The sequence below is a fragment of the Cajanus cajan genome, chromosome 11 (genome assembly GCF_000230855.2).
Source record: "Cajanus cajan strain Asha chromosome 11, NIPB_CcT2T_4, whole genome shotgun sequence".
Lineage (NCBI taxonomy): Eukaryota > Viridiplantae > Streptophyta > Magnoliopsida > Fabales > Fabaceae > Cajanus > Cajanus cajan.
Window position 1 is genome coordinate 44,584,841 of NC_138527.1, and position 27,399 is coordinate 44,612,239.

At 32.3% G+C, this 27,399-nt stretch overlaps 5 protein-coding genes across 10 annotated transcripts; 3 read left to right on the top strand and 2 right to left on the bottom strand.

The window, feature by feature from the left end:
• Positions 1-3,938: 3,938 nt before the first annotated feature.
• On the top strand, positions 3,939-7,316 carry LOC109810905 (Tetratricopeptide repeat (TPR)-like superfamily protein). Of its 3 annotated transcripts, XM_083066160.1 has the most exons (6): positions 3,939-4,567; positions 4,667-5,368; positions 5,800-5,952; positions 6,049-6,120; positions 6,279-6,376; positions 6,885-7,316. In XM_083066160.1, exons 1-6 carry the CDS (start codon positions 4,142-4,144, stop codon positions 7,195-7,197), a joined length of 1,764 nt encoding a protein of 587 aa, XP_082922286.1. In that variant the 5' UTR covers positions 3,939-4,141; the 3' UTR covers positions 7,198-7,316. The 3 variants fall into 3 exon arrangements, with proteins under 3 accessions (XP_082922286.1, XP_082922285.1, XP_029129700.1); XM_083066159.1 differs by having other exon boundaries at positions 3,940-5,368; XM_029273867.2 differs by having other exon boundaries at positions 3,940-5,368; positions 6,880-7,060.
• A 132-nt stretch (positions 7,317-7,448) lies between these two features.
• On the top strand, positions 7,449-10,753 carry LOC109810951 (Tetratricopeptide repeat (TPR)-like superfamily protein). Its single transcript, XM_020374566.3, has one exon. It carries the CDS (start codon positions 7,903-7,905, stop codon positions 10,204-10,206), a length of 2,304 nt encoding a protein of 767 aa, XP_020230155.1. The 5' UTR covers positions 7,449-7,902; the 3' UTR covers positions 10,207-10,753.
• Positions 10,754-11,842: 1,089 nt separating this feature from the next.
• On the bottom strand, positions 11,843-19,397 carry LOC109810975 (PLAC8 family protein). Of its 3 annotated transcripts, none has more exons than XM_020374593.3 (5): positions 19,264-19,397; positions 15,072-15,249; positions 14,520-14,713; positions 13,076-13,302; positions 11,843-12,238 (listed from the first exon to the last, which is right to left on the bottom strand). In XM_020374593.3, exons 3-5 carry the CDS (start codon positions 14,704-14,706, stop codon positions 12,083-12,085), a joined length of 570 nt encoding a protein of 189 aa, XP_020230182.1. In that variant the 5' UTR covers positions 14,707-14,713; positions 15,072-15,249; positions 19,264-19,397; the 3' UTR covers positions 11,843-12,082. The 3 variants fall into 3 exon arrangements, with proteins under 3 accessions (XP_020230182.1, XP_082922289.1, XP_029129714.1); XM_029273881.2 differs by having other exon boundaries at positions 12,095-12,483; XM_083066163.1 differs by lacking the exon at positions 15,072-15,249 and having other exon boundaries at positions 19,264-19,396.
• Positions 15,527-17,757, top strand: LOC109810935 (zinc finger matrin-type protein). Of its 2 annotated transcripts, none has more exons than XM_083066161.1 (5): positions 15,527-15,936; positions 16,017-16,096; positions 16,825-16,900; positions 17,149-17,274; positions 17,378-17,757. In XM_083066161.1, exons 1-5 carry the CDS (start codon positions 15,631-15,633, stop codon positions 17,480-17,482), a joined length of 693 nt encoding a protein of 230 aa, XP_082922287.1. In that variant the 5' UTR covers positions 15,527-15,630; the 3' UTR covers positions 17,483-17,757. The 2 variants fall into 2 exon arrangements, with proteins under 2 accessions (XP_082922287.1, XP_020230138.1); XM_020374549.3 differs by having other exon boundaries at positions 15,531-15,936; positions 17,373-17,757.
• A 45-nt stretch (positions 19,398-19,442) lies between the features above and the next one.
• Positions 19,443-23,466, bottom strand: LOC109810879 (late embryogenesis abundant protein At5g17165). Its single transcript, XM_020374470.3, has 2 exons — positions 23,216-23,466; positions 19,443-19,969 (listed from the first exon to the last, which is right to left on the bottom strand). The coding sequence occupies exons 1-2, from the start codon at positions 23,314-23,316 to the stop codon at positions 19,678-19,680; spliced, it is 393 nt and encodes a 130-aa protein (XP_020230059.1). The 5' UTR covers positions 23,317-23,466; the 3' UTR covers positions 19,443-19,677.
• Between the last annotated feature and the right edge of the window lie 3,933 nt (positions 23,467-27,399).

Sequence of the window (27,399 nt, forward strand, 5' to 3'; positions counted from 1 at the left end):
ATATATAATCATCAAATTAGTTTTTAACTAAATTGAAATATTTTGTTTCAAGGGTAATTTATTTTCTATCTTTGTTAAACATCAATTTAGTCTCTGGAAATATATATGATAGGAACAAGTTGATTTTTGGAAGACGAAAAACTTGAAAAAAAATTCCACCAGTGACATGCAAAAGGAGATTTCAAACAAAAACAAGGGAGACACTTCCCCTTAATCAAGCAAAAGGTCTCTAGAAAAGCCTGTCCATGAAAATTTTTCACTATTTCAGCAGGTACAAATTTTCAATATTTCACCCTTAGTCCCTGAAAAAATACGATTTGATTTTCGGAAGCTGAAAAACTTGGAAAAAAAAATTCCACGGGTGACATGCAAAAGGAGATTTCAAACAAAAACAAGGGAAACACTCCCCCCTTAATCAAGCAAAAGGTCTCTAGGAAAGCTTTGTCCATGAAAATTCTTCACTATTTCGGCAGGTACAATTTTTCATTATTTCACCCTTAGTCCCTGTAAATATATATGATAGGTACAATTTGATTTTGGGAAGATAAAAAACTTGAAAAAAATTCCACCAGTGACATGCAAAAGGAGATTTCAAACAAAAACAAGGGAAACACTCCCCTCAATCACGCAAAAGATCTCTAGGAAAGCTTGTCCATGAAAAATTTTCACCATTTCACCTTTAGTCCCTAGAAATATATATATGATAGGTACAATTTGATTTTTGGAAGATGAAAAACTTTAAAAGAAATTTCAAGAGTGACATGCAAAAGGAGATTTCAAACATAAACAAGGGAAACACTCCACCATCATCAAGCAAAAGGCCTCTCTAGGAATGCTTGTCCATGAAAATTTTTCACTATTTCAGCAGGTACAATTTTTCATTATTTCACCCTTAGTTCATGGAAATATATACGATAGGCACAATTTGATTTTTGGAAGATGAAAAACTTGAAAAAATTTCCACCAGTGACACACAAAAGGAGATTTCAACCATAAACAAGAGAAACACTTCCCCTTAATCAAGTAAAATGTCTCTTGGAAAGCTTGTCCATGAAAATATTTCACTATTTCAGGCTTTCAGCAGCAACGTTAGAGTTCCTATGCTTCTGTTCTCCTCTCACCCATCCTCCATTTCATGTGCTGAACAAACAGTTTGATTTTATTGAGGATTTGATGAACATGCTTACTTACCTCCACTTGTTAAGTTGGTGGATGAATTTTTTATACTATAGTTAACAAAAAAAGATGACAACATATGCTATATTAGCATAAAATCATATTATATTAGCGCAAAATCATACTAGATTCCTAGTCTGAACCATAATTGCAAGAGACAAATACCATATCAGACCAGATAGAAATTAGAAGCCTCCCACACAATCATCCATTTTTAAAAGTATCTAGGACAATTTAAACTAAGTGAGGAGTTTGATCCTTTACACTAGCATATACAAAAAACAGGAAGATGTTCACCTATTTGATGCTTTTCAAGTACAGAAAAGAGATTAGTCATCATATTCTAAGGATGATACTCCTTTACAATGGACCAAAAGTTTCATGAGCAAAATATACTATTCAGATGACCCTTCAAAACCATCTTCCATCCACGACAAAAAACACATTTTCTTTCAGTTTCTTGACACTATTCAAATAGTTTGAAGTCCTCCGGCCACCACCTTGGACGAGGAAAACTAAGACCACAAGACTCTGCAGATTTCATCGTCTTAAGAATATCACCAACTTCAGAACACTCCTCCAAGATAACTTTCAACACATCATACAAAGAGAACTTGTTTTTCTCCCCGCTGCTTCCACATTTCGATCCATACGCGGCATCCTCCAGACCACGGCGCTTTGAGGGTGGCACCTTACCTTCTTCTTCTTTCCCTTTCTGCAGTTGCACTCCTGAAGCATCATTACCCAAACCCTCCTTCGAAAGTTTCGATTTTTTCATCGGCGACTCACCCAAATCAGACGGTGCCCTTTCACCATCACGAATCTTGCCCAACACATCTCCTCGGGCCTCCACATCGACGGGGGTGGTGGTGGTCCGTCGCTGGCCGTCGCCGGAGGGTGGCAAGGACTCCTCCGGCGTGGTGAGGTGGCGGTTGTAAGAGAAAAAAGGAGCATCACGCAAGAGTTGTTCCTGGGAAGAGGATAGCTGAGAGAGATCGAAGAGAAAAGCGTAGGGATCGTGGTTATCACTCACACTGTGCCTCTCCGCCATCGAAACCTAATCACTCTTCTTCCTACCAAAACTGTTCACTCCAAAACCATTTTCGAATTTATATAAACAGCTCTAAAACAATTTCTTTTAATGATTAATTTTATTTCTTTTAAGTCCTTACTCCTTACCGTTGCCGTTTCATCTTCTCTAATTTTGAATCTTTTATATAGTAAAATAAATATTTTCAATCTTTATATTTATTTTTATTAATTATTTTAATCTTTCATAATTTTTTAAGATATATTTCGAATTTTTATAATTATTTTTTAATCTTTTTAATTTATGCTGTTATTTTTTTTTATTGATGTCTCTTTTGTATTAATGGGATAGAAATATTTAATTTTATAATAATAAAAAATAATGTTTTAATAATGAACATTATAAATACGAGAAAAAAAATTTAAAAATATTGAAGAACCTAATTTAGAATAACTTTATTAAAATAATTTTGATATAAAAAATATATAATTAAATACCTTTACTATGTAATTACAAAAAAATCTTGTAAGCTAAAAAAAAAAACAAAAATAATTGAAAAAACTATAAATATAAGATTAAATTTTTTTAAAATTAAATTATAAAGAATTAAAAATAATAAGTATAGAGACTAAAAAAATATATTTAAAATTATAAGGATTAAAATATAAAGTAATTAAAATTAAAAAATTAAAAATATTTTAATCTTTTATAATTTTATCAAAATTTATGGATTTGGCTAAATAAATAATAATTTTGAATTTAATGATTAAATCATTAAAATCAAATCTTATATATTAAAGACAAATTCTTATATAATTTAATTCTTATTTATCATATTTTTATATTTTTAAAATAAATTCAACGAGAAGATTTTAAGAATTTTTTTAAAATTCTTATTTATCATGTTCTTATTAATTTAATTTATATAACAGACCCGAAATTCTCATGTCTAGGAAATATTGAGATTTGGTGATTTAGCAAAGGAATTGAGGAACAAGGTTTAACAAGAAAACAAAAACATATATATTAAAGTAAGTTCTAATTTAAATAAATCTCCCAAAAAAAATAATTTATTAATTTTTAAAATTTTATATGTTTTTGAATATATTAAATGTCATTTATTATTCACAAAAATAATATATTACCATATAAGCAGTTAAAAAAATAACATGAAATAAAAAAAACGTTAATCTGCGATCAATGTGTAAATCAATACATTCAAAGATAATAAAGGAAATTGTTATAATATATAACATACATTAAACCGTAAAAATACGTTTATCTATAATAATAAATTAATTAGTTTAATAGATGAATTATTTTTTTAAAAATAAAATTATATAGTAATAATAAAGTAAAAAAGATTAAAATTAAAATTTTTATTCTCAAACAATACTTAAAAAAATCCAATTTTTTCAAAATTCTATCCAATATTCTTTCATTATTTGGATCTAAAGGGAAATTTTATAACAAATAAATAATAAAAAATAATTAGACAATAAAAATATCTAAAAATATTAATTTTAAATTTTAAAAAGTAAAAAATTAAAAACAAAAACTTATTATTTTTCAAAGACTTAAAAACATATATTTATGACATTTTATAAATATAATAAATGAATGTATAATAATTAATGAACGAAAGTAAGAATTCAAATTTCAAATACTTAGTAGTTACAAATTTTTTATTTTTTTTTCATTTTTTAAGAAAAAGCGCTACCTGTCGTAAAACAGATAATGCCAAACCGAACTTGGCCGGTTTCAGATATTGTAGCTCAGACACTCAAATACCTTGGAAGATAATGTCAAAGTTCCAACCTTCACGCCACCTTAATTCGTTTTTTCTGTCATTGGTTCTATTCTTTGAAAATATGATTGTATTTGAAGTATGTGATACTTGTTTGTAACAGAAACATCTCAGGGCAATATAGTAGCATGGATATGCAATCCCTTTTCTGTTCAATGCAAATTTCACCATCATACAATCTCGGTAACCCTCTTCCACGCTTCTCTCAAGTAAGTGCTACCCAATGTACTAAAAAACCCAACTTTCTCAATTCCCCAAATCGCTGGGTTCGAAACAAGGGTTCTAAAGAAGTGGGTTCAGAATTTGATAGCAAAAAAATGCCTTTTAAGAGTCCGGATCCTGATATTGGGGAAAATGAAGAAGTTTCCGGCAATTTGTGCAGCCAATTAATCTGTGAATGTTGCAAAGAAGGAGACTTGGATAGAGCTATGTCTCTTCTTGCTCAAATGGAAGCTAAGGGGTTTCACCTCAGTTCAGCATCTTATACTAGTCTCATTGAAGCCCTTGGAAATGTTGGAAGGACTTCAGAGGCTGATATGTTGTTTAAGGAAATGGTTTGTTATGGCTATAAACCGAAATTGAACTTGTACAATAGTTTGCTTAGAGGGTTTTTGAAGAAAGGTCTCTTAGAACTTGCAAATGGGCTCTTGCAGGAAATGGATGACTCGGGCATTTGGAGGAGTCAAGAGACATATAAGATCTTTCTGGATTACTATGTTGGTGCTGGAAGGTTGGAAGATACTTGGTCAACAATCAATGAGATGAAACAAAAAGGGTTTCCACTTAACTCATTTGTGTACAGCAAGGTTGTTGGGATTTATAGGGACAATGGGATGTGGAAGAAAGCAATAGAGATTTTGGAAGAGATTAGAGAGAGGGGGATTTCTTTAGACATTCATATTTGTAACAGCATTATTGATACCTTTGGCAGATATGGCGAATTAGATGAGGCGTTGAAGTTGTTTAAGAAAATGAAAAATGAAGGTATAAGGCCCAACATAGTGACATGGAATTCACTGATTAAGTGGCACTGCAGAGAGGGTGATTTCATGAAAGCCTTTTATTTGTTCACTGATATGCAAGAGCAAGGATTGTATCCAGATCCTAAGATCTTTGTCACCATCATTAGCTGCTTGGGGGAGCAGGGAAAGTGGGACATAATAAAGAAATATTTTGAAAGCATGAAAATTTGGGGAAATAAAGAACATGGGGCTGTTTATGCTGTTTTGGTTGATATTTATGGACAATATGGGAAATTTCAGAATGCTGGTGAGTGTGTGCAAGCACTAAAGTCGGAAGGCGTGCTCGTTTCACCGAGCATTTTTTGTGTGTTAGCAAATGCCTATGCTCAGCAGGTATGCTACGTCTTTTTATTGTTCCCTTTGTTCCAATCTTCTCTTTGGACATAACTATTTATATAAGAAGCACATAGACTTCAAAATAGTTGATGTTCCTTATCATATTTATTTCTGGTACCATACATGTACCCTGAAATGTAAAATTATTTTTGGTATGTTGTATACGGTGTTAATTTTGAAGAGTTAAATCATTTTTGAGCAATTTAGTCAAAGTAATTTTGTAACTTTTGGAATGCAGAGAATGATATTTCTTCTTCTTTATTTTTCCCAATCTTTTTTCTTGCCACTGATTTAGTAATCTTACCTGTAAAAAATGAATCTTAAATTTGTAGCTTAATAAAAAAAGGGAAAAAGAAAGTAAGATGCTTAATTGCTTTGCCTCTTTTAGATTGCAAGTATTAGGTATGACCGATTTGTTTTCTTGTCAGGGCTTGTGTGAACAGGCCATTAAGGTGTTGCAGATTATGGAAGCAGAGGGAATTGAACCAAATATTGTCATGCTCAATATGTTAATCAATGCATTTGGTAATGCTGGGAGATATATGGAAGCGATGTCTGTTTATCATCATATAAAACAAAGTGTAAGCCTTACTAGTTAGCAATGGTATCGTCAGTATGTTTTATTAATGCGACATTTCTTTTTCAATCCCTGATGATATTGCTATAACTTCATGAAGGGTGTTAGCCCTGATGTGGTCACGTACACTACACTTATGAAGGCATTTATAAGGGCCAAAAAGTTTGATGAGGTACTGTCAATTCTGCCACTATTATGTTGTCTTTTTCTTCTGCGTGACAAAGTTGTTTTTATTGTTTTCCAATAATATGCAATTTGCTATGTAGTAGAAGGAAGAAACTGAGGTTGTAAAATCTAGTTGTCAATTCTTGCTGATAATTTTATGGTCAGGTTCCCATTATTTACAAGGAAATGGAGAATGATGGATGCACTCCAGATAGAAAAGCTAGACAGATGTTGCAAGTTGCATTAACGGTGCTTGAACAAAGGTACTCGTCACAAATATATTTAACTTAATGGGGACTTGGTAGCCGATCATTGGTTCATATGAAAATTGATCAAGTATTTCTAAATCCATGGTGAGCGTTCTACTATTTTTGTTATTGGATTTGATGGTATGCACTGGATTAGCTGGAGCGCTGTTTGAACTTTGAAGAAAGAAAATTGAGGTTTTCTACAATGTCCTCCCTTGACTGTCTCCATCATGGGTGGGATAGTCTCCTTGAAGATTGAAAGGGAATGGCGTAAGAACTGAGAAAGACATTTTCCCAAAATCGGTGCTTATTTCATCTATTGATGGATCATATTTCAGCTGATTGATCATGATAAAGACAAAATTTACATGCAGTACCATAAATAATATACAAGTATTTTCTATTTAAAATTAGAGTTTTGCCTCGAGATAAAACTCAAAACTCTAATTTCAATTAGAGAAAAGTATCAACAATACTTATAATATTATATCTAACTTTTTTCCATTATGATAATAAAGAGCAGAATGTTATTGGCTACAAAAGATGCAATGACAAGTCATCTTTGTATGGAAATATGGGACCCTCAGACAAATTGGTTTGAAAATTTGAAGAGCAAGGAAAGCCAAGTTAGCCAAGGAAACACAGGAGATTTTGATCGTGTGTTGATCAAGGAATCCGCTGTGCTATTGTTGTATCCTAGGAATCTGTTGGCCTATATAATCGTGTATAATTGTTTCCTATTATATATTGTAAAAATTAGGAACGGTGAGAAATCAGGAATCTGCCTTTTAGAGTTGTTGATATTTAGGATTAGGATTCCTAATTTACGAGTGTAGAAATTAGGAATTAGAATAATTCTATCATTATTAATATTAATTGTAAATGGGAAATCTTCCCATAAAGAATTTTGTACTGTTTATTGAGATGAGTAAAATCCTAAAGGTATTCAGTCAAATATTCTAATATAGGCATCAGGGAGCCTCCTAAGGGATTGCCGGAATTTGAATTCAGCCTGATTTATATTTTCTCAATGTTCGCATTACTTTATTTTACGAAATTTCTTCTTATCCAGAAGTTGCTGCCCTCATTCAAACCAATGCTTTTGTAAATGCAAATCATATTTATGTATGATTTGATCATGCAAAATAATACTAAAGAAAATACATATTTATTTTCTCTACAGTATTTTAAGTGGTATTCCAAGATCCAAGAGTCCTACATTACCTAACTCATTGTTTTCAAAGTAGCTAGCAAAAGCAATGAGGTTTGCACGTAAAATCAAGAGAGTTTAGTTGAATTGAGCGTGTGAATTTTTATAAATTTCTTGGTAAAAAAGTTTGCATGCAAAATGTTGCGTCATTCTTTTAAGATTGTGTTGAATTACTATTTATGGTAAATTAAAGAAATTAAATTTAAAAAAAGAGTAAAATTTAAATTTGATTAAGGAAATAAGTTTAGAGCGCATAGAAATAACAAACTAAGCTTGGTGGAGGTGAGCGAAGAGTAACCGATGAAATAACAAAGTAAGCAAAACAGAGACGATGGTACTGGGTGGTGCAGGCAACCTCTCTGCATTGATGCTATGTTCCACAAAGCTCGTGCGTTCTGTGTTTCTCAAACGTTGTTTGTTGCGGAATCTGTGTACTACAAGTGCAGCACCAGATACCATAGCCAGACACATTGATGCACAGATACGTGCTCTTTCCTCACAAGGCAACATTGAAGAAGCTCTTTCACTTCTTCACACCCACGCTTCTCTCTCCCTTCAAACCTATGCCTCTCTGTTCCATGCTTGTGCTCACAAAAAGTGCCTCCAACATGGCATGGCTCTGCACCATTACATGCTCCACAAAGACCCCACATTTCAAAACGACCTCTTTCTCACCAATCACATCATAAACATGTACTGCAAGTGTGGCCACTTAGCCTATGCCCGCCACGTGTTTGATCAAATGTCGCATAGAAATGTTGTTTCTTGGACTGCTCTCATTTCTGGGTATGCCCAATCTGGCCTAATCAGAGAGTGTTTCTCTCTATTCTCTGGCTTGCTGGCTCACATTCGCCCCAATGAATTCGCTTTTGCAAGTTTGCTTAGCGCGTGTGAGGAGCATGACATTGAGTGTGGCATGCAGGTACATGCAGTTGCTTTGAAAATTTCTTTGGATGCCAATGTATATGTTGCAAATGCTCTTATTACGATGTATAGCAAGCGCTCTGGTTCCTGGGGAAGTTATGATCAGACGCCAGATGATGCGTGGACCGTGTTCAAGTCAATGGAGTTCCGAAATCTTATATCTTGGAATTCAATGATTGCAGGTTTTCAACTTCGTGGACTCGGGGACAAAGCCATTCGCCTGTTTGCACATATGTTCTGCAAAGGAATTGGGTTTGACCGTGCCACACTGCTCAGTGTCTTCTCTTCATTGAATGAATGCGGTGCTTTTGATGACATTGACATACATCTCAGGAAATGTTTTCAATTGCACTGTCTCACTATTAAAAGTGGTCTTATTTCAGAAATTGAAGTGGTAACTGCATTGATAAAATCCTATGCAAATCTTGGAGGACACATTTCTGATTGTTATAGAATCTTCCTTGATACAAGCAGCCAATTGGATATTGTGTCATGGACTGCTCTTATTTCGGTGGTTGCAGAACGGGATCCTGAACAGGCTTTTCTCCTTTTCTGTCAACTTCATCGTCAAAATTATTTGCCAGACTGGTATACATTCTCAATTGCCTTAAAAGCTTGTGCATACTTTGTGACTGAGCAACATGCCATGGCCATTCACTCACAAGTAATTAGAAAAGGGTTTCAGGAAGATACCGTACTTTCTAATGCCTTGATACATGCTTATGCAAGGTGTGGCTCCTTAGCTTTGTCTGAACAAGTATTCCATGAAATGGGCAGCCGTGATTTGGTCTCTTGGAATTCAATGTTCAAGTCTTATGCCATACATGGGCAAGCTAAAGGTGCACTGGAGCTCTTCCAGCAAATGCATGTTTGTCCAGATTCTGCAACCTTTGTTGCGCTTCTCTCAGCTTGCAGTCATGTAGGACTTGTTGATGAAGGAGTGAAATTGTTTAACTCTATGTCTGGTGATCATGGTATTGTTCCTCAACTAGATCACTATTCCTGCATGATTGACCTTTATGGACGAGCTGGGAAGTTATCTGAGGCTGAGAATTTGATACGTAAAATGCCGATGGAACCTGATTCTGTGATTTGGAGTTCATTACTTGGATCTTGCCGGAAGCATGGTGAAGCTCGCTTGGCCAAATTAGCAGCTGATAAATTTAAAGAGTTAGAACCTAACAAATCATTGGGATATGTACAAATGTCAAACATATATTCCTCTGGAGGTAGTTTTACAGAAGCTGGCCTGACTAGGAAGGAAATGAGAGACTACAAAGTGAGAAAACAACCTGGATTAAGCTGGATTGAGATTGGGAAGCAGGTTCATGAGTTTGGTTCTGGTGGTCAACATCATCCGCACAGAGGGGCCATATTAAGCCGGCTTGAGATATTGATTGGACAATTGAAAGAGATGGGTTATGTGCCAGAGCTTAGTCTAGCCTTGTATGACACGGAAGTGGAGCACAAAGAAGACCAATTGCTTCATCACAGTGAGAAGATGGCATTGGTATTTGCCATAATGAACGAAGGAAGCTTGCCTTGTAGTGGGAATGTCATTAAAATAATGAAGAATATTCGTATTTGTGTGGATTGCCACAACTTCATGAAATTAGCATCATATCTATTTCAGAAGGAGATTGTTGTGAGAGATTCAAACCGTTTTCACCACTTCAAATATGCAACTTGCTCTTGTAATGACTATTGGTAACATATACTACCTGCATTCTCCCAATGGCTGATATAACTATCGGTACAGTAGCACACTACACACATTGCTCTACTAGATCAAACTGTGCCTGCCACGGTGGATTTTTTGGGTCTAACTGCTTTAGTTGAGGAAGCACACAACTTACTGGAGAGCAGTGCATTGGAATTGTATGGAGGACACTTATATCTGCTTGATGAGTTCGTGGAAGTGTTGACCTTACGGATAAGGTAGGAAAGCATCTAACAGTATTTCTTCATTCATTATATTTATAGGGATGGAATAATTACAGAGTGGTTATTCGATGAGTTTTAAATTGAATAACCTCATAAATACCTTAACAGAGTGATGTTTTGCTATGTATTTCTTAAAACATTATAGATCTCAACAGCTCATCCAGATGGCATACATATTTGCTTCTTTCTATTGTTCAAAGGTAAATGTTGTAATAGATTAAAGAAAAAAATGTAAATGTTGTAAAATGCTAACACTTTTTTATGTGTATTGTACATATATAATCGTCTACTTAACGGTATCGATGGCTGTTGAATGATTGTGTCTTGAATCTTATGTAAAATCTAATGACAATAGTATGAGTACTTCAATGAAAATACCACAAAAACCTGCGCAAGTTATTTGCTTAATTCTTACATGAACGCCAAAATGCCTCAAGTCAACCTACTAGTTTTTATTCTACAAGTATATTTTTTAATCTTAAGCCTATAATTGCGTACAGTATGTTTTACAACCTGATAAAATAGGTTCAATTTCCCCCTTACAAAATAGCTCACGCAACAGTTCTCTGCCAGCCCTATTAATATTTATTTGATTATGATTTTTAAAACCTTGTAATATGCAGAATCAGGATTAACGATTTGAAATTAAAATATAATTAACTTCATTTTCTTCTTTGATGTTAAAAAGAAAAGTTGACAAATTAAACAAGTTAGAATATTGAGTCCGTAGAAACTAATGAATTAATTTAAATGAGCTTGATTTCCATGTTATGCCCCATTTGACAATTATTTTACTTCCTAAATACACACATACACATTAAAATAACATTAATTAAATGCATACATAACTTCAATACAACGATCTAAAATTCATGTGCATAAAAAATAATTATCAAAATATAATTTTATGTGGCCAAGTGAGTGAGGAAAAAACTATGCAAATGAACAAAAATAAAAGGTGGAAAAAATCATGAAAATAAGCAGGAAAAATTAGAAGAAAATAAATCATTCAAATGAGTAACAAAAAATAATGCAAATGGATAATGAGTATAAAAAAAATCATGTTAACATATGCAAGATACTATCAAAATCAATTAAATGAGCAAAAAACAAGCATGCAAATGAATGAGAATATGGAAACTTGGGGGGTTTCTTGAATCTCAATTAGGACAAAGTTATGTAGCGGCAACCTTCACTAACATAACCACCGAAAGGCTTAGCAATCATCAATAACGTAAATCTCAACCATAAACCGAGCTCCGGGAGTGGCAAATCACTGAAGTGAAATTGCAAATTAGAAAGATCGCGAGACTAACAAATTAGGTAATGCTATGGCATAAGTTGTTTCACTTGTCTTTTTTTTTTTTTAAGGGGAGAAAGAACTAAAGATGACACCGAAAAAGTAATGTAACAAAACATTAAACGCACTAAATTTTCATGTACAACTGGGAATTTAATATTCTTCTAGTTTTCTTGAAGAGAATTAAAGAAAGTAAAACTGAGAAAACACGATCATCAGCATTATAGTATAACTACTACATTAACTTAGCGTGTAGAATTCTAAATGAAGCACAGGCCTCAGTTAAGTTTGCAACCCTTTAGATCATACATGATCATGGTGGAGGGGGCGAACGAAAGTGGTATTACTGCATTGTCTGGACTGGCGGAGCTGTAACTTCAGCCAGCTTCAAATCTGTGGCTTCAGAATCCACAGATCTTTCACGTATCTCACGGTACTCTTGACAAATGGCACAAGGATGACAGCAAAAATGGGTAACAAAGTCCCCACAGGGTGCTTCCTACACAAACCAAGAACATCAATATAGCATAGCATTTGTTTTATACGAGACATCCAAAATTTTAGACCGGGTAATTCACATAAAATACCCAAATTTCTATACTATAGATTATTATGACAGAAGGAACTGCTATGCAACTGGGAAAATACTTCAGGTGAAGACCCCTTTAGTAGTGTTTCACAGTACCAGAAGCTTTTTAAGAGAAACCAGCCTTCCTCAAAATCAAGAAACTGCCATTTCACTATCTGCAAGTACTCTGAAATATGAATAAATTGCAAGTCGAAAAAGTACATTTGATTTCTATCTTAAATAGCTGATTCCATAATCAGGAAATGGGACAAATGGATTTGAGGCATAACATCCTTCAATCTCCCTTATAGATTTACCACAAGAAAAAAAATCTTTTCGTAGTGTAAATAAACAACTGTTTCCTTTCATTTTTATCTCATTTAAATATTAGATGCATTTTGAATAGACTGGTCTTGAACTATATTTTGGGATTGCTATTTTTGTTTCAAGGAACAGAACAAAACAGGGGATCTCTAGTTTTTTCCCTATTAGCACATCTAAAAAGTTCTTTTATCCATTAGAAAATCCAAGTGCCCAAAGTTTTGTGCTTCAAGTTTAACACAGACCAATTAACCTGCACTTAACAACCATTTTTAATATCTCATTAACCAGTCTCTTGAAAAGCAACAATGCAATATATAAATACAAAATTTGTATTCCGGGCCCTCCGGCTGTACAGAATTGTCAAAATTTTGAAACATTACAAGAAGAATGGAAGGAAATTAATGTTAGAACAGTTTATGTAAAGCATGGTTGTAATGGCATTACCGGTAAATTATACTTTGACCTTAAGGCCTTGCGGTAGCCACAAGCATAACATGAAACAAGGCATCCCGGTACTCCCCAACACAAGCCATCAGTTAAAAAGCAGCAGGCTGTATTAACCGCACTCCATAATATTAAATGAGTAACACATGATCCCAGAAAAGTTCCAGAACCCAGAAATTCTGCATTCTTCCCAAAGAGAAAGCAAGGACAAAGACAACCTATACAACCTGCACAGATGATAACAGTTTGCAGTCAATCATTTTAGATGATAAATAACATTATCATATTAAGAATAAAACAAGAGTTTTTTTGTAGCACTCAAATTTAAATGTTGGTGCATTAATTATTGTGTGTACATCAAGTAACATCCAGTGAAATATAAGAGAATTCATTAAATATTTTTCTAGTCACTAATCATAAAAAAGTTCAATGAGTTAAGAGTACACATAATTAATAATTTTTAACATAATCCTCATTGTTTCCCATGCTGTTGTTCTTAATTTCTAAGTTTGTTGCTTTCTGTGATATAATCCCTCAAACTCAGAAGCAAAGCAAAGCAAAATAGTCTTAACCTTTTATCTTTTGCAATCCACCAACAAAAAATAAGATCATGAGTTGTCAATTAGGTGTAACCGATCTCATTATTATTGTATTAAAATACATGCCTTCACCCTCTTTAGAATTCCTTTTGCCTGTTTTCTACAATTTAAGCTGAATATTGATAGTAATTCAACTGACATACCTCAAGAAATAGCAAAAAATCATCCAACATTGATAGAAATAAAAGAATAATAATGCAGGGTTCTAAAGAAAGTATTTCATATGCTTTTACATAAAATAATTTATCATTAAATAAAGGGAGTTTTGCACATTCAAAACACTGATAACAGAAGTTGGACAAAGGGTGAACCCTTGTACACAAGCTTTTCATCACGTGGAATCTGTGGAGGATAGACGTACATAGCCCCCACAAGCAGAAAATTTGTTTTTGGGATTTGAGCCCATGACTTCTAAGTCATAAGGCAACAACCTTTAGCATTGGGCAAAGGCTCACCCTCAATAGTTGAAACAAAGGATTTTAACAAAAATGAATATGACAAAATGTTAAAACTAATTTTGAAACTCAAACTATGTTACAGTTCAGCTGCGATCCTTTTGTTTTGTTACAGAAAAAAAGCTGCGATCCTGCTATGTGCAAGTTACAGGGAAGCAGCCTTGTGTTGCATTTACAAGAGGCTGATCATTACACAGCTACAACATATGACCTCTGGATTTTGATTTTATATAACAGGTTCCACAGAACAAACACACTAAATCTAAAATACAAGATACTTAACATAATTAGGATCAAGGACAAGGAACAAGGACACAACCAAATTTCCTTAAACATAGTCAAGAGGCACCTTTGTACTAAATGAGGTCACAGGGTAAGGAAGTAGCATACAACTCTGCGTATCATCGCAACATGCACAGATTCCAGAAGACCACTGAGTCTGAGCCTGAATTTGGTTCGATCCATTGCTGTTGGAACGTTCTTCACTGTGCTCAACCAGAGCGACATCCAGTGCCTCTGAATCTGACTGCCCCAAAGGGATGTAAGCAGGTGGCACATAACCATGTTGGTTCTTCATATTGCTTCTACAAGAAACAATCAATCAAATTTCTCCCTCTAAAAGCAGTTTTATCAAACATGAATTGGACAAGACAGCATGAAACCGATAAATCCAGCTTGTTCCCATTCAATCTTATGAAGAAATGCTCCAAATTTTGATTGAAACCGAAATTTACCATCAACCCAGCTGAAACTCAAAATTTTAATTATGTTTGCTAAAAGATAAAGAGCGCCCTATCAAACATTCGAAGCAGAGTTCTCATTGTAATTTCAAATCAAAAGCGTAAAATCATAGGAAATCAGATCTAACCCAAAATTTGAATCTTACAGAATACAGACATTGGTAATTAGAGAAAAGATGATCATAAAAAAAATTAGGTTTACCTTGGTAGGTTGAAACAAGCAACGCTAAAAAGTTCGTTTTGGAACGAGAAAACCCCAACGTTGTTCCTTTGTGGGTTGAGAGTTGAGAAGAGACAGATTTGTCTACTCCAGCGTGTCACTCACTTCAACCTTTGTGTTTCTTAGCTCAATTACACTTTTCTCCTTTCTAATTCTTATTCTGCAAATTTTCCCTTTAAGTTTTAATTATCTAATTCTAAAAATTCAATATTTTTGTTCAAATCACCTACATCAAATCAAACAATATAATAACTCGTGTTTTGTATGATTTTAAATTTACAGTGTTTAATTTTTATATTATTTTTCTCAAGAAAATTCACATTATTATGAAATACTAGTATTAAGTTCTTATTTATTGTAAAAATATTTTAAAAAATATACAAATTTAATTTTTATTTAATTTTGTTACAATTTTTTTCTTTTTGAGTTTTAGCACAAAGGCTCCACCACCGGTTGAGGCTTTGACCAAAGAGTTTGGCTTTGTTTGATTTCATAGTTCATAAACAGAGCTCAAGCTTCACCTTTTGCTTTGGGAATCACTATGATTTCTTCCACTCTCCTTCCCAATTTCAAATTCACCCCTTTTCTCAAACATCATCATCATCCAATTCCACTCAAACCCTTCCCAACAAATCCCAATTTCAGGAACAACCGCTTCCCATGCAGGGCACTCTTCTCCGACGACGCCCCATTCGCCGCCGCAATCGGCGCTTGCATGTTCACTTCTTTGCTTTTTCCGGTCCCCGCTTCCAGCGATGACGACGACGCCGACTCCGCCGTGACCACCACCGACGCCAGGCTCGCCGTGATGGGGATTCTGAGTTTCATCCCTTATTTCAATTGGCTCGTAACTCGGCTCTTCCCTTCTCAGCTCTTTCATATTCTTACATTTTCCTTTTCCTTTGCTTTATCCCAATTCTTCTGCAGAGTTGGGTTTTTGCGTGGCTCGATACCGGCAAATCACGCTATGCTGTCTACTCTCTTGTCTATTTGGCTCCTTATCTCAGGTTCACAACACCCTCGCTTTTCTTTTCCTTTATAAAAATACTCATTTTCATTACTCATTACCCATTTTATCTCTGCTTTCTGTTCTTCCCAATTGCATTCTCAAACTCGATGCTTAGGTTAGGTTATGTTTAGATCAATTTCTAAAGTCACAGGAAAAAAAAAGGAATAAACTTCCTCATAACCTAATTTTAATTTTTTGAAACCTATTTTTTTGGTTTAATTCATCCTTTTAACTTCTGTATTTCTTAAACTTCACCTTTTGCCTTTAGTTAGAAATGTTTTATTTTAATACCTATTCATATCATTATTTTAAAAAAAATCCCGTTTAGTCCTTCCTGTCTCTTTCTATCAGTATCTAAAGATAATGTTTATCTGTTTATGCAAATATAAGAGACTAAAAAGAAAGAAAAAAAATAGTATTTATGTAGACTAAAATCAAATATTTTAAACTAGAACCTAAAATGTAAAGTTTATGAAAGACTAAAATGATAAAAAAATTTCTTCATTAACTATATTGAGACATATGTGGTCATTCTTTAACTGTTTTCTTATCAGAAGAACATTGTATATGCGTATAACCCTCTACTAATCCATGTATCATTAGTTAGAGGCATGGCCCATGAATAATTAGTACCCCAGAAAAAGAGCATTTGAATTTTAATGTGCTATTACTCCTTTGCAAAGTTTGACTTGTATTTGAGAATGATATGATGTTGTGATTCACCAGGACAAATCTATCGCTCTCGCCTGAAGAAAGTTGGCTGCCTATTGCTAGCATTTTGTTCTGCATCGTTCACATTCAGGTTCAAGCCAATGCTGATCACGTTTTTCTTTTAGTTAGATTTCCCATGCCATGCCCGATTACGAGTCTGGGAGTTTACTTGTATTTTTGAAACTATATTAAGCAAAAGTATTGCCAATCAACAAAAAAGCTATAACTTTCCAAGAGCTTAATGACTAATCCTGAACATACATGCCTGGCTTAGACCAACCATTTTGAAGGCTTGTTGTAGATCTTGTTTTCGGATTGACAGAACATTTCACATTGCAGCTAGAAGCAAGCATTAGAAATGGAGATATTCAGGGGTTTCAACTATTCAGGAATGTCGCAGATCAACTATCATCAAATAATAGGAAGAAAGACCATTTGAATCAGCATCAACATATGTCAGACGAGGTGCTCTTTGTTGTGTTAACATATATTAGTGGCATATTGTAAATAAGTTGTGGATTCTTCTCTAACGTGGATTGCAATTGTTGTGAATTGTCATTAAGGGAAGCAAGAAAGAGAAGAAGAACCTGCCACGTGCCCAAGAACAATCAAGGGATATTGGAGGTTGGGAAGATTCTCAGAGTCCTTTACCATACCGTCAGCGTTTGAATGAAGACTTGGATGATGATGGCGAAGAAAGAAGCAAGCACTAAACTTGGAAGATTCACTCAAGTTTCATGCCTGATGATGGTATCACCCCAGCTGCTAGATTAGTTTTGAGACGTTTTAATGAAACTATAGCGTTGTCTTAATGTTGCTCAGTTGCCTTGTTAACATATGGATTCTTTTCACGGCTGGTGTTTGGTTCATATATTAGTAGATGATATTGAAGGTGCCGAAGTGTTGTTTAAAAAAAAAAAAAAAAAAAAAAAAAAAAAAAAAAACAAAGTAATGCCAGCACACTCTTTTTAATACTTTATTATTGGTAAAAAATTATTAGAAATTACATGTTTTGTGAGTCTCATCTTATGTATCAAAATTTTATGATTTTCTACCAATAGTAGAAAAAGTATTATCCACAAAGTGTTAGAAAAAATGTTACTACCATGTCTATAATAATAATAATAATAAATAAATAAAAACTATGATATTCATACACTTACGCAATGCTTTACTCCGCTCCAATTTTATTTTATTTTGTATCTCTTCAGCACATATCATATTTTTATTTTTCATCTCTGTTTTTGTATCATTCGTCGGGTCACTCGGGTGTATACATACATCTAGTGAATTAATGAATATCATTTTTCTGGTATAAAAGGATGGCACCAGGGCTGATAAACAGTTCCATTTAATGGGGTGAATACTGAATATTGCCTCACATATACTTTACACGTTATAAGATTTTGAAAAGCCATGTCACCCGTGTGCCTAGGAACTACTTCAATTATATATTAGGCTGTTATAATTTCTGGTGTCCATTGGTCTGAAGTCTGAACCAACCTGTTAGAAATTGAAAAAAGGAATAAAATTAAGTTGATTTAGGTTGGTTTATATGATCATATCCAAACTAAATTAATAAATTGAGTTTCAATTCCGTGATCTAAAATTCAATGACCAATTATTCGAACCAATCAACCGAATGTTCCGTCAATCATTTATACTTTTTACTAGTATGTACAGTATGAAATTATTCCAAAGTAAATAGATGGTTATTCAAATTATATTAATATGGTGAAGTATGACAGATAGATAATACTTTTTTTTTTTCAAAATGTGGCCATAAGTTTGATTTTCTGAAAAAAATACTTGTTTGAAGTCAGTTCTTTCAATAAAAATGAATACTTTGAAGGATTAATTTTTGACTATCAACTAGAGAATATCTCGGATTCACTCAAAACGTTTGAACTTTTTATATGATTTTATTTAACTTTTATGAGTTTAATTTTGACATATTGTGAATGACAAAAATATTTTTTTATTTAATTAAAATTATTTAAGTATTGTATTAAAGCAATCAGTATAAAAGCTAACAATTTGTAATAATGTAATAATCTATATATTAAATGATAATGTAAATTTTTGTATACTTCCGTGTGTTTTGATTAAATTCTTTTTTGTTTAACATTTAACATAGCGTCTTTTGCTTAAAAAGTTTGCTATTAAACTTTTTATATACTAAAATAGGTTATTAAACATGATGAATTGAATTAAATTATTAGTTTTAGACTACCAACTTGTGGACATCCTTAACTTAAACATTAAGGAACAGATAAGCCAGAAAACCCAACCTAGGAAATGGATTATAGTCTGTCTGGATATTGCTGTATATAAGGTAGAGCTTGAAAGTTTTTCTAAAAGAAATTAAAGAATATTACAATTTTTCTAAAAGAATCAAGAATAATTTTAGTAGATGAACTCTCAAAATATCAGAACATGCTTTCAGCTACCTACCTTACATACTTGCCGGCCGCCACCTATCCATGAACAAAAAAGAAAGCGAACCACTGACAACCATGCCAGAGTTGATGGTGGATATTGCTTTGGGTTAAGGTCATGAGTTTAAACAATCTCTAACGATACTGCATGAAAACAGAAAGGACATAAAGAAGGGAGTGGGGACACAACGTACATAAGCATAATATTGTGTCTGATATTAAAGTTGCATGAAAAGAGATACAAGAAACATACATGCATAAGGTAGTTCATGTTCATGTTCATGTTCATGACTAGCTAGCTAGCTATGTCCAAGGGACACTTAGAAGCTGGATGAGCACCAAGTACAGTACAGAGAAGCACAACTCTTGCACTCTGACTAGTGTCTTTATTTAGATAATATACACGCATAGATATGAGCTAAAAGTAAAACTATGGAAGGGAGTGAGGCTTCTCCAAGTCCTCGAGACTGGTGGGGCGAAACCAGGCCTTCTCCTCGAGCACAGAGCCAGTAGTAGCATCAGAGTGAAAGCTGGCGGAAGTGGAAGGAGCAGAGCCCACTTGGTCACCAGGAGGCCCAAATACCCCAGTCTGTGGGTGTGGGGCCCAGTATTTGCCGGATTGGGTTGCGTGGATCACATCGTCTGGAACCGGTCCAGAGTGGATCTGTTCATCAGGGTTCTTGTCGTACACCCCCGAGCTGCTGTATCCTGCTGCTCCCCCCCTGCATTCCAACAAATATTCATTCAGTTAAATCATTTTATATTCTAAAATACTAGGGATTTCACATTAAAACTCTACCTTATAGTTCATTCTCAATGGAAACCAAATAATCAATTTAATTAATTTAATTAAGAAATTTATTTTTCTATAGAAAATTAAAAACAAACTAGTACAAAATATTAATTCTATTAAAAATTTTAAACACAATTTATATGCTTAAGTTTTCTCATCAATATTCAAGTATTATGTGAAGATTAAAGTTAAAAAAAAATCCTGATAATATTACTATTTAAATGTATTTGATAATTTAAATTATAATCTAAAGAAAAAAGTATTTGATAATAATAACAAACTGATAATTATACTTAAAATTAACAATTTATTGTTTGGTAAATTATTTTCCTGTCATCATCAACAATTGTTTTAAATACAAGATCAACTCCTAATGTCTTTTTTCAATAATTGTAATATAAAACAGATTTTTTTTTAAACAACCTAAATTATCTTAAAATGACTTTTTGCTTGAGATAACCAATTTATTTGTTATTAAAAAAAATTGAACTAACACTTACTATATAGTGGTACTTCTTGGTTCTTGGTATGCATATAGTGGTTAGGTGTCAAAAAAAAAAGTTAACCATCACGTGACGGGTATATATGAGCTTACTACGATTTGGACCACCAACCGACCAAACTACTTATCGCAATAAAGTATTCGGTCACATTTTCCACGCCCTCTTCAGGGCCCATTGATGGATGAAAACAAAACGTTAAAGTTTTAAAATTACAAATTAAATTATTTACTATAATTTTAAATTAAACAAACAATTTTAATATTAAATAAATCTTTTGATAAAAGAATCAGTGAATGCATGGATATTGATAAGGAAAACAAATCCCATAAATTTTACGAGTATATAGAGAAAGAAAAAATAAAAATAGAATACAATTTAAAAACACGTTTCCCATTGACGAGATGTGGGTTTTGTAAGTTGTAACACACTGCCGTGACCATCTCATCCCCATTTCCCACCCCAGGCATTTTGATTGAAATAAAAAATCATAACAGTATTAAAAAATACTGCATCACAAAAGCACGTACTGTTATTTAAATAAATCGATTATTCAACTCTAAGGTTAGAACCTGGACAGGTTCACACAAACACCACTGAAAGACAATAATGACACTAAAAAAATAGTTTTTAGCATCGAGTCCCAGGGCATCTTAACAGGATCAGATAAATATAAATTTATTGAAAGCATGGAACTCGCGGCTGTTCTGTATGCTAAAAAGTAAGTACATCTAACAGATAATGTTATTTCTTCGATACTATATTTTATACACGGAAAGTGTCACTTCATATTAGCAAATACTCCTAACTATTAGCACTATGGAGGGACACTAAGCCTCTATTAGAGCTAATAATTAGTTAATTACACGTATATTTGTTTAAACTAGGTTCTAAAAGAAAGAAAAGGAAAGAATCTCAATGTACTTTTATTTGGATTCGTAATAGCCAGTAGTTGCATATAAGAATCACTTTTATATGACAAACATTAGCCATTCAATCAATATTATAATTAAAAAAATTTGCCCGCGTGTCAATATAAGAAAAAGGCCCAATATAAGAAAGAAATAAAAAGTCACATGGAATATAGAACCATGCAAGACGACAAACGAATTCAGAGAGTTCAATTTTTTAAGTCCAAGAATTATAATACAGAAACATCAAACCGTATAGAACACTAGGGTTTTAATCTTAGGAAGGCCCCTTTCAAAAAAAAACTTAGGAAGGCAATAAAAACATTAATACGTAGTACGGAGATAAAAGTTTGTAAACAAAAAATTCCTTGCCACCGTCGCCAGAAAGAAGCAAAGCAACCCAGGATCCTTTCTAATTTTCCATCATCGATTAATTTAATTTTTAAAAAAAACTTGGGGCCCACCTACCAAAGTTTGGTCTTATCTCATCGTTATATATTTTCCACGTCAACATAACTTCATCACTTTAAATTAAAGCAAAATATCTATCTAGAAAAATAATTCTTTCAAAAATGAAAGTATTCATTCATTAACCAAAAGTTGAACGCGACCTTCACCCTTACAAGCAGAAAAAAGCACTCGTTGATGAAAAACAAAAAAGCAGTCAAATTTATATTTATAACAGTAATTATTAAAATTGGCATAATGTTGAAAAGAAGCAAAGTTGATAGTTTTCCAGGTACAAACACACACGGAAAGGGACGTGGTGGGTTTAGTTGAGGAGGGTGAGTTGGAAAACAATTATCCCCATCCACTTTTCTTTAGTTTGTCTTTTGATTCCGACCAAGGACTTTGATATTTTCCGTTGTCAAATCATACGTTTCGTACACAGCCAGAAAGATAAAAGATAATAGCGACCCAAGAAGCAGATGACTTTATTTTTATTCGTTTCAAAATATACCCAATGCCCCTGAAGGGGAAACTTGAAAATATTTTTTTTCAGAGAAAAAAAAAAAGAAAAGAAAAGAAAAGAAACTAATACAGACGAAACTTGATACAGGTATGAAGGCGCCAACACAAACAAGGATGATCTTCTCAGTACAGGACAGTCCAAGATGGAAGGAGATATGGACATTCCACTACAATTAATATATAATATAATAATAATATATAAATTTGGCAGCGCACAAACCCAGAAGCCTAGGCCACAATACTTTTATGATGTCATCCAAAAAAGGTTAAAGGCTAAAGAGGAATCAGATAAGGTCTGGGAAAGATTGTAGCAAATTAACATACAAAGAAAAAGGGGGGGAAAATTAAAAAGGAAACCCATGGAATAGCGATATAAGAAAATAAACAGTTTCCAAACGGTTTCTTTTTCCAAATAATAACCCTAAATACCTATTTCCGCTGAGACAAATTTAGTAAGTTATCCCTTCTTAACCATTCCTTGAGGGTTTCGGTATCCATGGTTAACGGATTGTTGTTAATTGAAAGATTTCAAGAAAGAAAGAAGAAAAAAAATTCAGCATAAACAAAAAGGGAATATTAGAAAACGACATAGTGATCTCCGCAAGATCACGAAGTGGTAGTTGCTATAAAGAGGCGTACGAAGTGGCTGATTATAACTGAGATCACACAATATGTTGAGAGTAAATTAACAGTTGAATTAACGAGCTAGCTAGCTAGAGAGAGTAATTGTAATTAAGTAAGTGAGTGTTGAAATAAAAAGAGGGAAATTAGAAAACCTAATTGAGTACGTACCTGAGAGTGAGAGGAGAAGAGGGAGAGTTGGAGGTCCAGATCCGTTTGGCGACGCACTTCCCCAAGGCGGTGATCCCTCGGCTACTCGAATTGGCGGCCATACAAAGCGAGGAGAGAGAAAGGGAAAAACGCAGAGCGTGTGTAGTGTGTTGGAGAGAGAGAGAATGGAGTGTGGTTTGGAAGGAGAATTGACAGGGGGTATTTATAATGGGAATTGGGAAGAGAAGGGAGGGTAGACACGAGACAGAGAGTGCACAATGCCGCTTCCTCTTCGTACCTAACACGTACGCAACATAACACTGCTAACACTTTAACACTTTTTCTCTTAACGCCGTTACTCCCTTTTTAAGACACAAAAAAACACCTTGTCATCTTCATCGCCAGTTTTAGGATAAGATATAGACTTTACCATTATCTTATCTTCTTTTTTTTCATTTATTCTCTTATTTTAAATTAATAAATTGTCATTTCTTATTTTTAAATTTTACTGTTATTTTTAATTATTATTTATTTTTGTTTTATTTATATGTGTAATTGTTTTTATTAATATTCAAGTTTTTTCAGATAAAAACACTTTGAAAAATCTTATAACAATAAATTTTATAATTATATCGTTCGCTGATGGTGTGATAATTCTTTGTGGTATAAATATTTTTTATCGTGTTAAAATGATGTTTTTATGTAATAATTACTTGTTCTTTTTTATTTATTAAAGAATTCAAATTCTGTAATTTTATGTATAAGTGAAAACATGCAAAGATATTTTTCGTGTTTTTTTTTGTTACAGGAGAAAACAGATATTTTTCGTATGTACGAACAATGAAGTCCTTTTTGAGTATAAAGGTAAATAAATAAAGAAGAGCTAATAGGCAGACAAATAGCCATGTCTTAGCTAACAAAACGACAAAATGGGGGGCATTAAAAATAATTTGCGACGTGATTTTTGAGAATTATAAATGGAAAAATGTGTTTAAAAAGAAAGTTTCAATAAAAATAATTAGTTAAATTTTTTTGATAAGGATTAATAATTAGTTAAATTTTTGGATAAATTAAGATTAATCAGTGATGCAAAAAATATTTCATATCAATAACACACAAGAAAAGGAAAAAACTCAATTAATTAACTTTTATTTAATAAATTTACAAATATGTTTTTATCACTTAATTAGTTAATGAGGAATTGTGTCATTGATTTCATTAATATATAATTTTTTTACCAATAATGTAAATAAAAATTAACTCATGACATGAGACTATCGTGTCCACGAGTTCAATACTCTCTCGAAATAGATGTGTCTTGGACATATTTTAACACTTCAATAGACTGTGTTCTCACATGTAGACATTCTTCATCACGAGTACTTACAAAATTGACATGTTACTATTACAAATACCTGTTAATAAATATGTCTCTATCTCGATACATTATTTGATATGTGGATTCAAAATTTTTAAAAATAAATAAATCTCGATAAAAATAGAAATAAAGAAGGGAGAATTTGAGATTTTTTTAAAGAATAAATCTTAAGAAGAATAAAACAAAAAGAGAATGAGAATTTGAGATTTTTTTACAAAAAAAAAAATATCGATAAAAATAAAAACAAAGAAGGAAATATTTGAAAATTTTAAAAAAAGAAAAATATTTTTTTTATAAAAATAGAAAAAGGAAGGGAGGATTTGAGATTAAAAAAAATGTTGTGGAATATCATGTCTCTTAATAATTTTTTTTAGACTTAGGAAGTTATTCTCATATTAATATATAATTTTTTTTGTCATGTTATTTGTATTATATATATATCATGTCCAGGGGCAGACCTTCTTGGTGACAGGCTCCCCCAAATTTATCTAAACAGAATTATATATATATATATATATATATATATATATATATATATTATATTATATTTGTATGATTATTTTACGAAATGACTAGTGAATGATAATATTTTTTTAGATTTCATTATCATGTATGTTCATTTTGAGTAGAAAAAATGAGAAATTCTGTTATTTTTTTAATTAGTAAAACATTTAATTTATATATAAAAAGATTAATTTGACACTCTTTATTTTTTTATCCAAGTTCGCCACTTATCATGTCCAAGTGTCCTATGTTTTTTTTGTTTTGTCGCATCCCCGTGTTTGTGTTGTGTCATGTTCCTATGTCATTTTCGTGCTACATAGATTCTAACTCTACAGTTATTTTAAAACAAATCAAATTTTTACATTGAATTAACTCAATTAACAATATTAATACTAGTATCAATTAGAGATGTAAATAGATTGGGTTGAGTTTTGACTATTTTAGTATTCAATCCAATTAAACTTGGTTTGAAGAAGGTTGAGTTTGTGAAATTTTTTTAAAGTGATCTAACCTGAATCAATCAAACTACAATCAAATTAGGTCTAATTGAGCCATCAGGCTAAGTAATTAAAAAAAAATGAAACAACTAAATAAAACAAAAAAAAGGAAGATACCTTATTTAAATTTTAATACATGATTCAAAGTACAAATATTATTATAACTTGGGAGAAAAAAAAATACTAAAAGGGAGTTAAACAGTGTCAATTCAAAAATTGCCATTTTTTAAACAATGAAGTAGTATCCAAACCTTAAGAGTTTAGGTACAAATAATGTTAAAGAATATCATATATAAAAAAATGATTTAGCTATCAAACATCATAAATGGTATATTTAATACATTCATATTAACATAAACAAAATATTTCATTTGAAATACTATATGTCATCATAATCAATAATCTTTCAAAATTATCTTTTTATACGAACTAAAAAGCATTTATTTATAAAAAAAAATATAAGTTTATTAACAATAAAACTTATGTCCTTGAGGAATTCAAAATCATCATTTAATCTAAAACCAACAATCATACATAAAAAATTATAAATATCCCAAAAAACTAAACATTATGTTACTAAATAACATTTTTTTTAATTGCATAATAAGTAATATTAAATTATTTTTCTTACTTTGTATCTTTTTTCATTTTGGTCAATCAACTTATTACTTATTTGATAAAATAACTTGAATTTAAAATATGCAAAAAAAAATATTATATTTGTGTCTTATGTAATATTTTTAATTTACTTTAACATTTTATTATATGTTATATATTAGGTTAGATTTGTTTGGATAACAAACTTCTTGATTTGTTATCCAATTCAATTATAATATAATGATATAAAATTATTCAACTAAGTCGATAATTTAACTCAACTTGCAAAAAAAATAAATAATAAAGTTGAATAATATTTTGAATTTATTTTAATAATTCATTATATGTTAAATTAAAATCAAATTGATTCGAATAACAAGCTCTTTAATCTGATATCTAACTCAATTATAATTCCAGTCACTTCAGTGTTACTACTAATAACGGAAAGGATTTAGCATTTTTGATAACGGAATAACGCGTCTGATACGCGGAATGCGGAAAGGAATAATGGAATATTCTGGTCTCAATATTTCAACTAATGTACCTTTTTTTTTTCAAATGATTTTTCTGTACTTGTTAATTAGCATTCCTATTACGGGCATGTAAATGTAATTTAGAATAAATCGTCATTTTAAAATTAAATGTAGACTCAAGACGTGTTCGATTTGTGCTGTATCACGTGTAAGGTGAAATGGTGTGAGACTGAGAGATAAATTCCAACTGAACATTCATTGGAAAGTGTGATCGAAAGAAAACCAATCTCATATCGCCAACTTCAAATGCTTAGCCTTAGCCCTAAGCAATGTAATGACATACGTCAAATGCTACCTCAGTTGCCGTTTACGGCCACCAAACATATTTCTTCACACATTTCAAAATTCCAACGGAGAATTAATTATATCAATATGTTGAGAAAGATAAATGTGAGCCACATTTAATTTTTTTTAGAATAATGGGGATAAAGTTAAATGTAGGAGAAACTTCTATAAAGGACCATCAATAAAATTATATCAAATCTCGGTGGAAAATCTTTTTTTTTTTTTTTTTTGGTCTCGGTGGAAAATCTTAAAACGTTAGATTTATGAATATTTTTTTATTTATGTTACTTAGTATTTTTAGTTTTGTTTAATATAAAATTTTCATTTATATTTATATATTGATACAACTTATACCACTAGAATTAATCTAGTAGTTGGGTGAGGAGATGTTGGGATAGTTAGAAACATAAG

Excerpts from the sequence above, each read along its gene's own strand:
- LOC109810905 (XM_083066159.1), top strand. The coding sequence starts at position 4,142 with ATGGATATGCAATCCCTTTTCTGTTCAATGCAAATTTCACCATCATAC. Across the intron at positions 5,369-5,799 it reads CAAATGCCTATGCTCAGCAG|GGCTTGTGTGAACAGGCCAT; the intron begins GTATGCTACGTC and ends TTTTCTTGTCAG. Across the intron at positions 5,953-6,048 it reads ATCATCATATAAAACAAAGT|GGTGTTAGCCCTGATGTGGT; the intron begins GTAAGCCTTACT and ends AACTTCATGAAG.
- LOC109810951 (XM_020374566.3), top strand. The coding sequence starts at position 7,903 with ATGGTACTGGGTGGTGCAGGCAACCTCTCTGCATTGATGCTATGTTCC.
- LOC109810975 (XM_020374593.3), bottom strand. The coding sequence starts at position 14,706 with ATGAAGAACCAACATGGTTATGTGCCACCTGCTTACATCCCTTTGGGG. Across the intron at positions 13,303-14,519 it reads TTGCGATGATACGCAGAGTT|GTTGTATAGGTTGTCTTTGT; the intron begins GTATGCTACTTC and ends TCATCTGTGCAG. Across the intron at positions 12,239-13,075 it reads GGTCAAAGTATAATTTACCG|GAAGCACCCTGTGGGGACTT; the intron begins GTAATGCCATTA and ends TGGTTTGTGTAG.
- LOC109810935 (XM_020374549.3), top strand. The coding sequence starts at position 15,631 with ATGATTTCTTCCACTCTCCTTCCCAATTTCAAATTCACCCCTTTTCTC. Across the intron at positions 15,937-16,016 it reads TCCCTTATTTCAATTGGCTC|AGTTGGGTTTTTGCGTGGCT; the intron begins GTAACTCGGCTC and ends ATTCTTCTGCAG. Across the intron at positions 16,097-16,824 it reads TATTTGGCTCCTTATCTCAG|GACAAATCTATCGCTCTCGC; the intron begins GTTCACAACACC and ends GTGATTCACCAG.
- LOC109810879 (XM_020374470.3), bottom strand. The coding sequence starts at position 23,316 with ATGGCCGCCAATTCGAGTAGCCGAGGGATCACCGCCTTGGGGAAGTGC. Across the intron at positions 19,970-23,215 it reads TCTTCTCCTCTCACTCTCAG|GGGGGGAGCAGCAGGATACA; the intron begins GTACGTACTCAA and ends GTTGGAATGCAG.